The 18,027-nt window shown below is 32.7% G+C and overlaps 1 protein-coding gene across 4 annotated transcripts in view; it reads left to right on the plus strand.

Annotated features, from left to right (window-relative positions):
* Nucleotides 1–18,027, plus strand: part of LOC109599424 (ETS-like protein pointed) — a 120,722-nt gene that overhangs the window by 80,221 nt on the left and 22,474 nt on the right. For all 4 annotated transcript variants that reach the window (XM_020015418.2, XM_049962138.1, XM_020015426.2 and 1 more), the window contains 2 exons: nt 9,652–9,768; nt 16,542–16,742. In XM_020015418.2, the coding sequence (XP_019870977.1) occupies nt 9,652–9,768; nt 16,542–16,742 (318 nt within the window). The remainder of the gene's footprint in view (nt 1–9,651; nt 9,769–16,541; nt 16,743–18,027) is intronic.

Raw genomic sequence — 18,027 nt, forward strand, 5'->3', positions numbered from 1 at the left:
ATGTCCGTTGAAAATTCTTATAATTATTATTTTTTTAATATTTTTTTATTCTTGGATATAACTATCATAATTTAAAATTTGCTTTAAATAAAAAAAACCAATATGGCGTAAATAATAATACAATAATAATTCTTTTATAAATTTCCATAATGTTTTTGGTACCACATATTGTAAATGTTAAAAAACTGAAAACTGAACTCCAACGTTGCAAACCAACTAATAAAATTGTTGTTTTTTATAAAATTACTAAAATATTTTTAATTCAGTGTAATTACCATTTGACCTTCCAAATTAGTTTTAGTTTATTTTATGAAATAATAAAAATAACAATACATTTCAAAATTTGGCAAGAATTACAAATGTATCCATTAAATTTAATTTGTAACAAATTAAAAAATTAAAATTTTCTAATACGCATATATTTTTCAATTACAATATTTCTCAACTGTTTTAATTAGAATTGTCGAAAATTCTGGAAATTATTAATTTTGTAATATCTTGAATAAATTTAAAAAAATATATGGTATATAAAAATATAATTAGAATTTAAATTGTTTTAAATTAAAAAGTCAATATTGTACTGTAATAAATAATAATATATTATATAATTTGTTAAATTTCTATAAAAAATTGTAGTTTTTTAACATTAGATATTAATATTAATAAACTGAAATCAAGCGTTTCAAACCAAGTAATAAAATTATATGGTTTTTATAGAACTAATCAAATATTTTTAATTGAATTAATTCCCATTCGACCTTCCAAAATTAGTTTTAGTTTATTTTAACAAAATTTTATGTTCTAAAATGTTAACAGTTAACAAATTTTTGCATAAATTACAATTAATATTCCTCTAAACAAATTGAAAAATTAAAATTTTGCAATAAATTTTTTTCTCTGATTTTTATCTAATTTAATTAGTTTCGAAACCAAAATTAGGAAAATGATTGCGTTAAACAACCAATTTTATTGACCTTCCACATTAAAAGTGGATATTTCAAATATATTTGGTAAAATTTGTGAAACCTCAGCGAATTCGTTTCATCTTATTTTAACCGCACAAAATTTAAGTGTGTAAGAGCCCCATTAACACATTTTAAACGCAGCACATTAATTACCTAAATATGAAGCGTTCGAAAACCAAAAGTAATAAAATTAGTGGAGTTATAGTGTCTTAATAATAATAAAAAAAGAAATAGAAATCAAAACAGTAAGGTTAATTTTGTGTGTGTCGACTCGGGAGACCTTTTTATACAATTAGTCGCGTAAATTTAATGAAATAATTTCGGTTTAAATGCCAACATCCGTCATTTAATAGTGTGTCATGTGAATTATCGTGCGCTACGTCATTTTTCAACTGGTCGAAATTTTTAGCAGCGCTCACAGCCGAACATAAAACTTTAATATGATGGTGACGATTTTTAAAAATAGAACGGACACAATATGCATATGCTAGGGATAAATAGACCCAACAACTTGTTTGTACGAAAGCAGATGTTTGTTAATTTGTTGTTTTGTTATTTTTTCCATGTGACGAAAACAATAAGGTATTTTTCGCATTGTTTTACTCAATTTACGCATAACGATAATTCATCATCTTGTTTTAGTTAAAAGGAAAACTGTGTCGAATGAAACGTGGCCGTTCCAAAGTTGATCTGCGACGCTAATGGAATATTTTTCCCCATTAATATTTTGTTTTTGCGTAAAAATTTTATTGGCACACTAAACTTTCTCCGGGTGGTACAGTACTATTTCGCACGTTCCAAGTGGAAGTTTTTACGGAGAGGCTTGACAAAACATAATCCACATAAAAGTCGCCATTTTTGAGCAACGATTTACAACTCGCCCAAATATTTGCCCTAATAATTTTCACCGTGGGCCATAAATTACCCGCCGCTCGCATCAAGAAAAAAAAACACTGAAGCAATAAACGCAGTAATTGAACAATACAATTAAAAACGTTCATCGCATCCGATCGTGGCCAATTCACGAGAAACCGGCAACAGATTAAAACTCAATCAGTCCCTAAGTGTGTTACGTTTAAAGCCACAATGGAAATATTAAAAAAATACAATACAATCAAGGCATTATGAACAGTGTTACAAATGAAATCACAAAGAGCCATTCACTTGCGCCGTAATTAATGGGCTTTGAGTGGTTCGAATCTTGGTGCCTCTCTAGTATACGGGCTTATTTATCGACTGTTTACAGGAATGATGCATTGTAAATGTGATTTCATCTTGATTTATCGTCGCGTCAAACAATGATTTCGATAGATCCATGGTGAATTTGTTGCAAATGTCGATCCCGTTTCTTTGAAACAGCTTTCAGTTAAATCGTACGAAACGATAAGATTATTTACGAGCCAATAATTTATAATTTGATAACTAATTCACTGACATTTCAGCGTGGAACGTGCAAGATTTACTTCTGTGCTGGATTCATTACTTCGATTTCTAAGGTGTGAACAGAAACTTACAGACGCATATCACAATTATTTGCCTCCGTGTGTGTGTGTGTGTGTGTGTGTGTGTGTGTGCGGTTACATAAAATTCTATTAACACATCAAGCAAACCAAAGAACGTAACAAGACATAAATCAAAATAATTTATCCGTTTAATCGAGTAGCCGGCTATAAATAAGGGGTTGTCTATATTACCAATGTGCAGTGTAAACATTCATCTTAATTCGATAAAAAAGCCCAGTTGGAACTGTATCATGACAACCTGAATTATTTATTAACTGAATATAGTTTACAACGATCCGGGCTTCACTCGTATCGTTCAAGTCTCGTAGTTTTATAAGCCGACTGTTCTACTTTACATAATTACATACAATTATGCGTCTTAAAAAAAAAGAATTAATAAGTTTTAGCAATTATATTTATTATAACACACCTGTGTACAGTCAGGAGTTGTAATTTGTCTCAGAAACTGTCGCTTTTATTTTATAAAGTAACGGTTTCTCATTCGGATGAGTTTAATTAATTGTTCGTAATTATTGTTTTAATGTTTTTTGAGCTTTTACCTTTCTGCCGGCATGAGTGGCTGAAAGTAAGAGTCGGTGTTAAAAATATTCTAAACCTGTACATTATAATTACGGGCAATTTACTTGTTGAATTATATCTAAACACATTTTTGCACATACCTTGTTATTATCAACTGGTTTATTGTATTTAATGTATTCCAATAAATTTGTCTAATACGTGTTATTAGTATTGATAGCCCAGAATTATTTATATAAAGTTTATATAAAATATTTTCTTATTATCAACTAATTTATGTGCTACTGCCTTTAATGTATTCCAATAAATTTGTCCAACATGTGTTGCCAGCAAGTTATTGATAGCCTTGAATTATTGTGAATTATTTAACAACCGAATCTAATTTTTATTGCCACAAAATAATATATAGGTGCAGTAATTAATTGCACAAGAGCAATAAAAAGCCGCACACACATTATTATGCTAAATTACGGTCACATAAAATTTTTGATGCAAAACAGACAAGTTTTGACGGTTTATTTGGGGATCATATTTTATTATCACTTTGAATACACATCGAAATTTAATTAACGTCTATAAATAACGCATAAGAATATCCAAAGACTACTGTGTCCATACCATTCTTGCCATCGAGAATATTGAGTGCTTAATTATAATAGAAATAAATATTTATTATTTATGATGACATCAAGGACGAACATTTTACTATAAATTTCGGTGGTATTTTCACAATGATAAAGCTCAGGTGGTTTCCAAGATGGCGCAGCAGATGGCACGTGAATATTGAGCAGGTGCTTTCGGTTTATAATTAAATAACAGTTTTTATAGGAATATGTCTGTCAAAAATCTATTGTCATTATTTAATGGGCTCCCAATTCTTTTCTCTACAAATCGTACGTGCCCAAGATAATTTCTCCGTTCCACAGTGAAATCTCCCTCGATGGTAAAAAAAGACGCCGATGCGAATTGTTGGTTTATTGTGTCGCAACGCATATTATTAAATCCCGTTCCGATTCAACCCTACGGAGTATTGAAAAGAGTTACACCATTGTCTAAAATACACATATCTTGCAGCTTATCAAATGGCATTTGTACACGTAAAATATAATAACTAAAACCCATTGCCGCAATATTGTGACAGTGTATAATTATGATGTAAGCCAATGAGAAATAATAGTAGAGGCAGGTGATGGTGTTGTATCCCATCGAAAGCGGTTAGCAGTAAACGTTGACCTGCACATTTGGTTCACCTGCTTAATTTCTGCACGTTGTTTTCAACGGGCTTTTACTTGACCCATTATCGGCACTCTTTCATTGTCACTCCTTACCGATTGACACAAAAATTCATTTCAATTCCGTTCGAGAATGTGCGTTTTTTCCATCGAAACACTTGAAACAGTTGAATAGAATTGTTATTGGGCCTTGGCGATTTCTGTGGACGTGTTAATTGCTCAAGAAAATTCCCTTTGTCTCATAAATTCGTTAAAATGTTTTCAATGTTGGGGAAAAATGCATAGTTATGTAAATAAACGGTGGAATTTAATATTAAGCAGGTGGTATCATTAGAAATGCAATACATGGCTATGGTCACGGTCCAAGTGAGAATCAGTGCCGGATACTCCCGTGTTCAATTTTAGGTCGGCCGCGCGCATGACGTCACGCGTAGAGTAACTTGCATTACGGAGATATGAATTTTATACGAATATTCTCAGAAATGTGTTTATTTTCATAGTTTACAAAAAAATCTAATATAAAAAATGCTTGTTATGCCATATTTTATAAATTAAAGATAAAAAAATTTAGCGTAACTGTGCTATAAGATGCATTACTGTTGCCGTAAAAAAATTTTTACTTAAAAGTTTATTACAATAAAGTTTATTAAAGTTTATAAGGATAACCAACCATGGTTTTAAATATAAATTTTTATTAATACATTTTGACAGGTAAACATAGAACAAAAAACATAAAAACCTAACACTTGAATCTACGAAACAATTTTTTTCCATTTTCTTTTGCCGATTGATTTGTCTCTTAAAGCCCTGTTGAGTTCCTTAATTCTGAAGAACATTCTAGTTCTAAAAAAAAGCTGTTTTGCTTGTATAGGACAATCAATTTTACTACTTTTCATTAAAAGATCATGGATAAAATTTTGTTTTTCGGTTACTATGAGTTCACCATTAACTTCGAGAAACACTTTGTTTAATTCTTCAACTTGAGACATAAAACTTAACGACGGTTTTGATAAACCACCCTCAGTGAGGTGATCAATCCATGACCATGATTGACTTGGACTTTGTAAGGTGGAATCTTTTAGCTTGTAACAAACAAACCCTGCCAAATTTTGTAAAGCGTCATTTTCACTAAAAACCCGTTTAATTGCAGCAAGTTGTTTTTTAAGTTGTTCATTTTCAAGTGCGAGGTCATCTAAGTTTTTCCATGTTTCGTTTGTTTGAACACTAAAATTTTTAATACATAAGCAAATGATATGATAAATGATTTATAGAAAAACCATTACCCTTTTCCAAAGTAATATTTGATTCCACTACCATATTATTATCTAAATTTTCCTCCACCTTACAATCATTACTAACTACAGGCTGAGCTGCCCTTTCCCCAACCCTGTTAAGCAAAAAGATAAGCTAGTCTCATACAATCAAATCAACACACCACCACAATTTGATATTTCAAAAACTTACGTGTTTTCAGCCTCAAGCATGTTCTTTATAAAACGTGCTGTTTCTCTTTTTTTGTACGCAACTTTTCTTCTTTTTCCAGCTCCAGAAGTTGAAGGTGATTGTACAACTGATTGGGGTAAATTTTGCGTAGGAACAGCATCATCTTTCAGTGCGCGAAAATTTTTAGGAGTGTAACCCAGAAGGATATGTTTTAAGATAACTTTGTAATCAGTTTCACAGAAATGTTTGGAACACATTACAGCGTTTTTTGTGTTTACTTTGTCTTTTCTCTTTGTGAGATGTAACCACGTTTTGCATAGATTATTGTCTTTAGGAAATCTAAAAAATCTAACGTTTCCGATAGGACTACGTTTAGACTGGTTGTCAGAATTACATCCTACAACAGCACACCGCATTTTTATCACTTTAATACACAAATTTAATCCAGAAATTATGTAAAAAACAATACACACAGAAACAAAACGCCGAAAAGAATACCGTACATATGTTAAATAAGTATATGTATGATAGATTAGCGACTGTTAATCTGTCTTTTTAGTTTGATTAAAACACTAAATTCACAATAATACGCTTTATTACAACAAACGTACTTTAACCCTCTACATCTAAAGCTTGACTGCCTGGTTCTTTTTTAAGAACTGCCCCGATTATTAAATGTAAACAAATACTTCAGATTTGTTTATAAAACAAAACTAGTCTAAATAGATGTGAGCACGTCGCATTGGTCCATCGGTGAAGGTGAAGACGTAAGCTAATATGTATATTCAACTATTTACTTTTAATAATGCTTATTGAAACAAAATTGCCAAAGGGCATAGTAATTCGCAGATTATAGGTCAAAATCATATTGTTCAGTTCAAAACCTACTCTACGCGTGACGTATTCGCGCTAAAGTAAGCACCGCCCACCATGCGCAATATCCTACCTTATATTCAGTGTATCATGAGTGAGAATATTAAAACTCAACCGCGCTATCCACTACATTTTATACACTTTACAGGCACTTTCCTACCTAATAAATTCTCGTTGTAGTGGAAAACGCGGAGCGTCGACGATAACTCCTCCATTGAATTTCATAAATTAAATTATAAATTGTGCAATTTACAAATTAAACACGAGACCATTAATCAGCCGCCTTATTAACGCTAAAAGATGTATTTATTTGTTAAAGTCTTAGAGGTTATTAATTTTACATTGGACGTATTGAATAATTTTACTACACACGTGAATCATACTGAATTCCAATTTCTGTCTTTGCGTATGTTTAAATTATACACTTAATCGATCACTATAAACACTTTATTAAAAGACTTTTCATTATATTATACTAATAAAATTTCTAGTTATTATATGGTATATTTTTATTTATATAAATTTGGGTTATAGTTTAAATTAAAGAGGAGGTGCCACTTATTAAATTTGTACAAGATTTAACTCAACTTTTATGTAAACAGAAAATTAAATTAAAAAAATATGAATCAAAAATATTTCCATTTCTTAAATATCTTAAATATTATACATTTATCAAACATAAATTACACAATGTTTTGTTATACTTTTTATTAAAAAGTACATAAAGTACCAAATATTAACTTTATTTTAATATGTAAATTATGATAAGTAAATTCAATGTTTTATATAAAAGTTGTAGCTCAACTTTTTTATAAATAAGTAATGATTCCGACTAAAAATAAATATATAATAAATTATGACAAAACTAAAAGTAATACATTGATAAAAAATATTTGATATGTAAATTTCTAGTTACTATCTTTGTTCACACATAAATTATACAATTTTTTGTCATAGTTTGGATTAAACAATACATTAAGTTTTAAAGAACAATGTATTAGCTTTATTAATGAGTAATTTATGGTAAATAAATTTAATATTCTATATAAAAGTCATTTTTTTATAAATAGATAAGATAGATTTCACAAAGAATAAAATAGAATATTTTATGCCAAAAACTAAAATTAATCTTCAAATTTTCTTCTCAGTTTATATTAAATAGTACAATAAGTTCTAAAAAACTATTTATTAAGTTTATTAATTGTAATCTATACCAAATAAATGTTGCATAACTTAATTTTTTATAATTAGATCATTATTTCGACTAAAAAGAATAAAATATTACATAAAAAATAGTAATATCTTGATAAAAATATTTAATTGGATAAATTTCTGGTTATTTCTTTCTTTGTACAAACAAAAATTTTTGTCATAATTTTGGATTTTATATTAATAAGTTAATTCTTACTAAAAGTGTCTGTTTTATATATTATTTTTTATTAATTAATATATATATATATATATATATATATATATATATATTACCAAGTAACATTCACTGAGTACTTTGTAATGCCAAACTAAAATTTCCAATTCCGCTTCTGTGATTAGTTATTACTGTTCATATATAAATTATACAATTTTTGCCATAGTTTGGATTGAACAGTACATTCAGTTTTAAAAAACAATCTATTATCTTTATTAATGTGTAATTTATGGTAAATAAATTTTATATTTTATATAAAAGTCATTTTTTATAAATAAATTAAATGGTTTTCACTAAGAATAAAATAAAATACTTTATGCCAAAAACTAAAATTAATTTCTGGATCAAAAATATGTCTGTAGTTATTAGTAACTTTGCTCATTTATTCCAAATAAATGTTACATAACTCAATTTTTTATAATTAGATAATTATTCCGGCTAAAAAGAATAAAATATTATATGGAAAAATTAGTAATATGTTGATAAAAAATATTTGATTGGGTAAATTTTTGGTTATTTGTATCTTTGTCCAAAAAAAAATTTTTATCATAATTTTAGATTCCAAAATTGATAAATTTGGCAAGTAATATATTTACTGAGTAACTTGTAATGCCAAACTAACATTTCCAACTTCGCTTCTGTGACTTTTCCAACGATCACCAAATGTCACTTTTCAGTTACACATAACACTTAGGTGTTATTTTTGAAGGGCCCAATGTAAATTAAAGCGTCAGATGGATAAACAACCATTTCGAAAATTGCAGAGTTAAATCCCCGAACACGAAAACCGATAAAAATTGGAATTTTCCAGTCCGCTACATTGTGAACAAAAAGTAAAAACATGAATAACACAAAGACAAAAGGAAGGAGGCCGCACGTAGTAGCTAGACCCGTGCCGACGTGTCTTCGACTCGTCGGGATCTCGAGTCTACGCCGCCGCAACATCCACTGAATTACAATGAATCATTCCGAATCACATGAATCGGATCCGTTGGCTTGAATCGACAACGAAACATTTACTCGGAGCCAGGACCGTTTTTCTTTTCCGTCCATTAGGCTGGCACGCATCTCATTGGAATTATGAGTTTTACAAGAAATAATACGGCGGATTGGACGTGGTCTATTTTCGTACGCGATTGAGGACCGTGGCTTTTCGTCGTTCGCATCTTTTTTTGGAATTCCTTCGTCTTTTTTTTTTTTCGCGGCGTCGGATTAATTGTTGCACGTGACGAATCCTCCGCAAAAACACATAATTCTCGTAATGCACCCAATTGTTGGGCCTTTGCTGGTCGCGAGCACCTCGTATAGAGGAGTCGCTGAGCCGAACCATTAATAAATTTATGGCCCCGGGCACCTGGCCGAGTTTACTGCACCATATCTTCGGAAACAACCAGCTCCGACATAAACCGAATTGATTAACTTATGGTACTATGCTAATTGCTTACTAAAATAATTTTCTGAGAACCTCGCTTTCTTTTACAGTCCTTTGTGTACTTCGCCGTTCGGTGCTACTACAGCATATGACACATTCTAATGCCTAACTGCACTAAATTCGACTCTGTAATATAATGTGTACATAAGCCAAACAGGGTTTATCAGTGGTCAAATTATATAAATTAATCCCCATGATTCGTTGTTGAATTGTTAACTAAATGTTGTGGTTTCTTTTTCAGATATCCCGACGCAGGTTCCGCCACTGACGCCGGGTACGAACAAAACGATGGCTGAGGCGCTAAAAGCGTCCTTTGCTTCGTGGGAAAAAGAACAAATAAGATTAAACATTACCAAAGGTGAGCTAAAATTGTCTCTTTAATTATGAAAGCGTTTACGTCCTTTTCACGTTTATCCTATAAATAATCTCGATTATTTTAATATCCAATTAATGACGGACTTATCATCAAAGAAATTGTGTGCGGATTTATTTATAGAGTACCGAGGACACTGTTCATTTAGTGTCATTTTTTTGTGAATTTATCAGCCGAATCATTGTAGGTTGTTTCATACATGTCTCAGAGCTACTTCATTAATAAAAACTTATTCCACCCAAACTAATAATTATAACTGACTTAAAGAGTTCTCTCCATAAATTATACATTCATGTAAAACAGCACATAACCGATGATTACGGAGTATCCACCAAGAAATCTATGCTTTTTCAGCTCGTCAACTGTTACGCAACTAAAAAAGTTAATAATTTGTTTTGGGTAATCAGATTTTAATTGGTGATCTACCAAAGCCCCACAGCCAGCAATTTAGAACAACGTATAATTATGTTGCTGCCGTAGTACATGAGATGTTAACAGATTTCGATGATATGAATGGAAATCCGGAGTGATCCCTATTAAAATTAATGATGCCTTCACAAATATCACTTTACTAAAACAGTTATTCAATTTTTCATCCATATATCATCGTAAATGAAAATAAATCTCGCATTCTAACGGCCACAATTATTATTAGTGCCATTTTTCACTGGAAACAAACGAGATAAAACGGTGGAGAGATTGCATCATATTAGGCCGCCTCTTGTGAAGTGTCGCAATTGAATTGACTCTTTATTAGGTTACGTACGACGTCAAAAGTTGGGGAATCACATCGAATGATAATTGCACTGTTCCACCGGTTTTCAATTTGCGAAAGGAAGCAATTGAAAAAGGCATCTCCAAGGTGCGAAATGCAACCGAGAAATCTGACATATTATTTCCTGTAAGAAATTCAAGAAAATATCGTCGGCACGGCGATCCAATAATGTGTTCAAGAAATCGGTTTCCGGCAATCTGTCCTTAATGGGGTTCCATAATTCACATCCCCACTTGTTGCTCCTTTCACGCACGCCGTTTTCCGTGCACTTTTCCCCCGGACCTGGAGGGAATTTCCAGCTACCGTTTTCGGCTCGGTCTGCAAACTATGTGCCGCGTAAGAATAACAATGGATCCAGTCATTTGACTGACGTCAGTAATAAAATGTTTATTTATATTTGTACACTAGAACCATAAGCGTAATAATGGATACACTTGGACGATATTATTCAATTATTTTCTATTATTTTTAATGGGACTCGTCAAATAAAAATAACCGTGTTGGCCAAGTGAAAAAACACTTCAAAGAACACTTGTCATTTACGCGAAACGATTTGATGATTAGGACGGAGTGGCCAACCATCCCGTGTAAGTTTAAGGAAAGCATGGATTGGTTGGAGGGAACTCGACGAAAATTTGACGGTCCCCGAGGGAAGTCGGCCTTTAATGTTGGTGTGGCGTTTTGTTTGTGCCTTTTGTACTGAATATGTTCGATGCGTGGTAATTATCCACTAGTGATGCGTGAATGATTGGCAGTAAAAATTGTTTATTGCCTCGATAAAGCCGTTTAATATTCATTAAACCTATTCTGCATAAAACTGACTTGTACTTTTTAATTAACATAACGTCGACATGGCCATTACAGAATCAATTAAGGGAGTCCGTAAACTTTTCGATTCGCTGAGCCAATAAAATGTTACCGATTCCAGACACGCATTTTTCAGTGAGTCAGTTATGGCAAGAAATCGCTTGTAGTTATAGGTCTATGATACGCCATAAAATTGTATTGCACTAACAGTGATTGGTCTCGTATACTATATCTCTTAATATTGTGCTTCGTTATAATTATTTAGATGGCCCATCCTTGGAACTGTACAAATAAAATAAGATAAATTTGAGTTAATTATAAGTTGATTTACATGCACACCTCCCCAGGAGACTTGTTGATGTTAAGTGCAACGCACTATTCACTTGGCCCCAATCCGATCGCATCTAAGTTAATAATGTGGACAATCTTATTAATCAACTACTTTTCCACAACCGTCTACTGGACTCGGTGAACGTCCAAGTGCAGACTCATCGTCTTGTATGTGTAGATAATTGCTTGTCGTCCATGTTATTTAATGACGACATCGTTTCATAACGACCGGTTTGCACGAAAGGCCTCATTTGAGTCCTTGTAGCCAGAAAGAAAATGATCCATCCTCATATTAATAAACAAGTGAGCATAGGTACTAATCCTAGCTGATAAAGGCCTGCAATAAAACGATTATTGATTGCCAACAGTTACCTAGCCCATCAGTACTCTCGCATCCACTGAAACAATTAAATCCATCCAATTTTTAATAGCCGGGCGGTACAGTACTTGGGAATCGCATTCATTACCGAAAAATACTAACGCAATAACGGGCCAGATGCGATTAAACTTATTCAATCCGGAAAAAAATCGTTAACAACCAACTAACGAAGCGAAACAGTTACAATTTAGTACTAAATGGTAACAATAAATCCGTCCGTAGAATCCCATTTTTCAATGAGGGACGGGACGGTCGGGTGAACAAAAAAAATTAACAATAAATCGTAATGAAGTCATATGCGGAGATCCATCAACGAAACATATTGTAACATTTTAATTGCCCAAGTGTTCTGCGAGTTGGGATTGCATTTTGCATTTACGGTCGATGGGCAGTGCGGTGACGAAATGGGAGCGTGCGGCGCATGAAATGGTTAATAAAAATTTCGCAACTACTTCCCTTAGCGAATTGTAACCTCGCTATCGCATCTCGGATCGGCTTTATTAAAAATTATGGATTCGAGAGGATGTTTCACAAATACTTTAACGTATCAGTGTAACCGTTGCGAGGAATAAAATTAAAAAAACGGGCACGACTGACCCCCTCCTCCCCCGCCGCCGAATTATTAAATGGTTAATAAATTTCGTAATCGACACAGTTCCCCGCATTAAATAAAATTCGGACACGTTGTTCGTTCGTTTTTGATTTTTTATTTTTTTTTTTTACATAAATAAAAACGAGAGCATCGCTTGTGCCATTGTTGGGTGTTCGCGTAATAAAGAGATTTTTGCTTTGATAGAAGCGTGTCTCGGTCCAGCGAGCTCCAATTGTGATGTGCCGAGTATTACGCCCACGCGTCTATTAAAAAGTTTTTTTAAAGTTGCGCTCGACTGCTCAACACCACACTGGCACTGACTCACTGCCTGTTTAGAATGAAATTGTTGCAACGTTGTAATAAATTAACCGGCCATTCTCGATACCTATATCAATCGCTGCCGCGCTACTGCTTATTTTGATTGACTACGCTTATCTTGTTTCGAATTACGATCCGGCACTCGAGCTAATGGGCCTAAGTACACTTACAGTACGCTAGTCCAATAATTCGAAGATCCACGACATTTCAAGTATAAGTTTTTTTGGTAAAAGCGACTTCAGGTGCCCTTTAGTTATTCTTTTATAAACCATAAAAAAATCTTGAGATAGTGTTCTGAAGCTAATACCATTTGGAGTTAAAATCAATATTAAGTCCAAAAGTTAATTGACAAGCGTCCCTGTCTTATTACTATATATAAATCATTGTTAATTTGTCAATTTTCTCTAAAACTTTTGATTTCATTAATATACCTCGAATGAGTGTATTTAATGAAAATCTATCTTGTTTGTATGTTTTATGTATTCAGAGACTATTTATCGTCGGTTAAATAATAATAATTAACTCCTCAGAAAGCTTATTTACTTTCAGTGTTACAACCACAACACTAGTCCAACAACAGAAGTATTCAGACATGCAGTAAAAGTTGTCTCATTTTTATATTTTCAACGATAAACTGTAAATTTTTTTGAATGTAAATGAAATTAGACTTCACTTGCACCTTTAGACGTCTTTTAGTTATCCTTTATCAAACGACAAAAAAAGGTTTTGAAATAAATCTATCTTATCAGAGTGGTGGAGCAGTATTTGTCTAATATCATTAGAGTTAAAACAAATGTTAAATTAATGTACAACTCCTACACATAAATCAGAATAAGCATTATTAATTTTCTCTAAAAATTTTCATTAAAATACCTCAAATTAATGTATTTAATGAGGGTCTACCTTGATTGTATGTTTTATGTATTCAATGAATTATTGTTTGTTAAATAACAATAATTGACTTCTCAGAAAGCTTATTTATTTTCATTATTTCAAGCACAACGCTGGTCCAATAACATATTTATATTTTCAACGATAAACTGTAAATTTTCTTCTATAAAAATTAAATCAAACGTTTTTTGCACGATCAGACGTCCTTTAGTTATTTCTTTATCAACCAACATAAAAAAGGTTTTGAGATAATTCTATTTTAACGATGTAGTTTGGAGTTAAAAGCAATGTTAAAGTAATGTACAACTCCTTCACATAAATCAGGATAATCTTGTTAATTTTCTCTAAAGCTTTTTATTTCAATAATCTTCCTCAAATGATGGGGGATTTAATGGGGGTGTATTGATAATATGTTTTATGTATTCAGAGAATCGTTGATTATCATTGGTTAAATGACAATAATTGACTCCTGAGAAAGCTTATTATGTTCATTATTTCAATCACAAAAGCTAGTCCAATAATATAAGTATTCGTATGTGCAGTAAAAGTTTCCCCATTTTTATATTTTCAATAATAAACTTTAAATTTCTTCAGTACAAATAAAACCAGACAAAGAGTCAATGTTTATTTAATACCCGAAAGTTGATGGACAGAGTTTACTCACCTATTCATAAATCGGTGACTTTCTATCAATTTTCTCTAAGAATTTTGATTTCATTAATATGCTTCATATGAATGTATTCAATGGGGGTTTAGCTTAATTGTATTGTTTTATGTGTTCATGGAATTGGTATTTATCGTTACATAATAAACAATACTCCTCCGAAAGCGTATTTACTTTCAATATTTCAACCACAACATTCGACAAATAATAGAAGTTTTCGAACATTTATTAAGGATGAATGTTAATCTTTGTTTAATAAACGTGACGACGAATTTTATTTGTTTTTGCTTATTAAACAAGTGGGGTTTTAATTTAAGACATATTTTGCTTGTTTTTGAGATTATCCTAACTTGACAGAGTGATAAAACTACCATAACTCACGGAAGTTGATGACACTCGTATCTAAATTACTTCGAACACTTCTTGATTCCATTTAATATGCTCCAAATGAATGTATTTAATGAGAGTTTATCTTGATTGTATGTTTTATGTATTCATGGAATCGGTATTAATCGTTGGTCAAAAAACAATAATTGACTTCTCAGAAAGCTTGTATTTTTGCAATCTTTCAGTCTAGTTTATAAATCCTTGCATTTTTCGAATACTTCACGTTTACCATAATGGGGTTTTGGGAATTTTAACTTAAAAAAAACCAACCGTAACTGTACATTTACGGCTTAATTTTACGCCGTGCATGTTTCTAATTTAACAGCGATCTTAATTGAAGGAATAAAATTACGGCATCGGATATAAAACAAAACAATAAAAACAATAAAATTGGCGTTTTACGATCAAAGAAGCACCAATTAGCCTTTATACTCGCCGTTAAACAACAAATAAATTACCTAACTACAACTGAAACACAATTGACTGATTCGGATCTGATATCCTTTGGAGGTACGTTCTCAACGAAAAACCTAACTGATAATCAGTTCAAACACAGATTACCGACACGCAAATTTGACTTTATCTTTGTATATTTAGTCCAGTCAAAAGGCTGTTCCTCATGCCTGATGCGTGTAATGTTACCCTTCCTTAATTACACTCTTAATCAGGATTAATGATCGAAGCTAAATTGAAAGATATATGGGAAATGCTCTCTCGCACATAAACGTGTAAATATTTTAATATCTCGTTACAACAAATCTAGCGTGAGAACAGACCAATTTTAATTTGTGCAGCGTTACAATTCCTGCACTGACAGCTGAAATTACCGAACGAAAAAATAATGAAAAAAAGTACCGTATATCGGGGGCAGTTGCGAACGCGAGAGAATCGATGACTGTGATCATCTCGTCATTATTTGTGGTGATTTCACAAATGTTTTGTTGGAACGGATGCTGCGTCGTTACACGTTGTTGCTTTTGAATGGATCGCGCCGGAAACTTTACACGGTGACCCAGCGCGCCTATCTGGCCCGCTTCCGGTCCGACATTGTCCTGTTTTGTCCCGCTCGCGGCACTTGTTAATTACCCGCGATCGCGGATTTTTCTATTATCGCCGTTTCACCTCCTCCATCCGCGCAATTTTTCCAACACGTGCCGATCGGAACGTCGATTTGGCAACGCCAGTTTTGAAAGACGTGGAAAATAAGGAAAAAATCAGTTTGTGTCAACAACAATAAACGGTTTTCGGTACATTCGACGAAAACAATACGGTGCCGAAACCAAATGGCCCGAAACTAAAGACCCGATTTATATGTAAACATTCGCGTCGGCCGGCTTTGATGCTGTTTGACGTGTCAACAAGAGATGGACGTGCTAACGTTCTTTTGTTTGAAGCGCCAATATTAGGATTGAACGCGGGACTCGAGCCGTCTCTGAAAATCGATCGCACCTACGACGAGCTTGTTGATTTACCAAAAAGGCTTTGATAAGGACGTCCAATTTCAAAGGCCAACCTGCTCTTGACACTTGTCGAAAAAATTATTCGTGTGATGTTGGACTTAACAGCAACACGACAACATGTGCTTGATTTTAATTGTTTGCTTTCGTTGTTACAGATCCTCGTCAGTGGACAGAAAACCACGTGGCCCATTGGTTGCAGTGGGCAGCCAAGGAGTTCTCCCTGGAGTGCATTCCGTTGCATCAGTTTAGGATGAAGGGAAAGGACATTTGCGCCATGGGCAAAGACACCTTTTCGGCAAGGGCACCCGCCTTCGTTGGCGACATTTTGTGGGAACACCTCGAGCTTCTCCAAAAAGGTATGACATGAATATCGAGTACGAAGAGAAGAAAAAATTGGGTAATTGGTTGGAAAAAATGGACACATTATCAAGATTGATAATTAACCCTCTAGTGGGAGAATATTCATAACTTTGAAACAATAGAACTTTTTACCTTCCCTAATGCACACTAATTTTCTCAAGACTAAACATTACAAAAACGGCACCGGACCATATGCGATATATCGTGGGACAAACTCCTGGCCACTTTTTCTCATATTTTTTTTCTACCTGAACACGGAGTCTCGACTCGGGAACGGAACAACCGCCGCTAATGCGTCTGTCTTTCTCCTTTTCTCAGTGTGTCAATGATGAAACGTAAAATGATATCTAATTACAAGAATTACACACCATGAGATCCTACCATGCATCAGTAGTAAAACCCCATCTTGGCGCATTCATGTTATAAATTGCATTAAGCATTATTTATTTGCTCAATTTCCCTTCCACAGTGGGATATGAATGAATCATGGAAAATCGGGTAAATAATGTTATTAATTTTTTTTTTTTATTTGCGTAATTATTGTAATTAACGAGTTCGAATAATAATGTGGAAACCATACAATTATACATTGAAAATTGCATTAGTTTTAATCAGCCCATTTTTATTGTTAAACATTATTAAATAAAATAATAAATTCAATCAATTATAAAATGAAATTTCTCGCGTCGGGCATAACATCGTTCACAAATCATAACAATAACCACATTATCCGCCATATTTAACGTGTTAATTCGCACTGTAATTAAATCTCTCAGCTTGTAAGGTTGAATAGCTAACAATTAAGATTTTTTACATCACCACACGTTGCTTCTACATTTGTACATAAACAATTTTAATCGGTTGTTTTTATGCAGTTTATTCATTGTTAAGGAATTGAGACCATATTAGTCATATTTAGAATTAATAGTTGTTTATGCCTTAATTTGCTCTCACTAACGGATTACTTAGAACAAATTGGAATATGACACATTATTTACAAAATATGAGTTAACCTCGTTAATTTTGAACCTGTCCCACCATCTTTAATTCGTTCACATGTGAGATAATTGTGCCATCAACAAGAGCTCCACATTTGAAAAAATGTTTTCCTTAATTGAGCAAAATTATAACTGATCAAGGTAAAGATAAACGAAATTGCCAATAATGCATGTATTTTATTTAATTCTGATACATGTGAAATATGATTAGATGTTATTGAATTAAACGACAAAATACCGTCATCAGTCTCCTCAACCATAATAAATTACCTATCAATATTGA

This window comes from Aethina tumida, chromosome 1 (assembly GCF_024364675.1).
Source record: "Aethina tumida isolate Nest 87 chromosome 1, icAetTumi1.1, whole genome shotgun sequence".
NCBI classification, from domain to species: Eukaryota; Metazoa; Arthropoda; class Insecta; order Coleoptera; family Nitidulidae; genus Aethina; species Aethina tumida.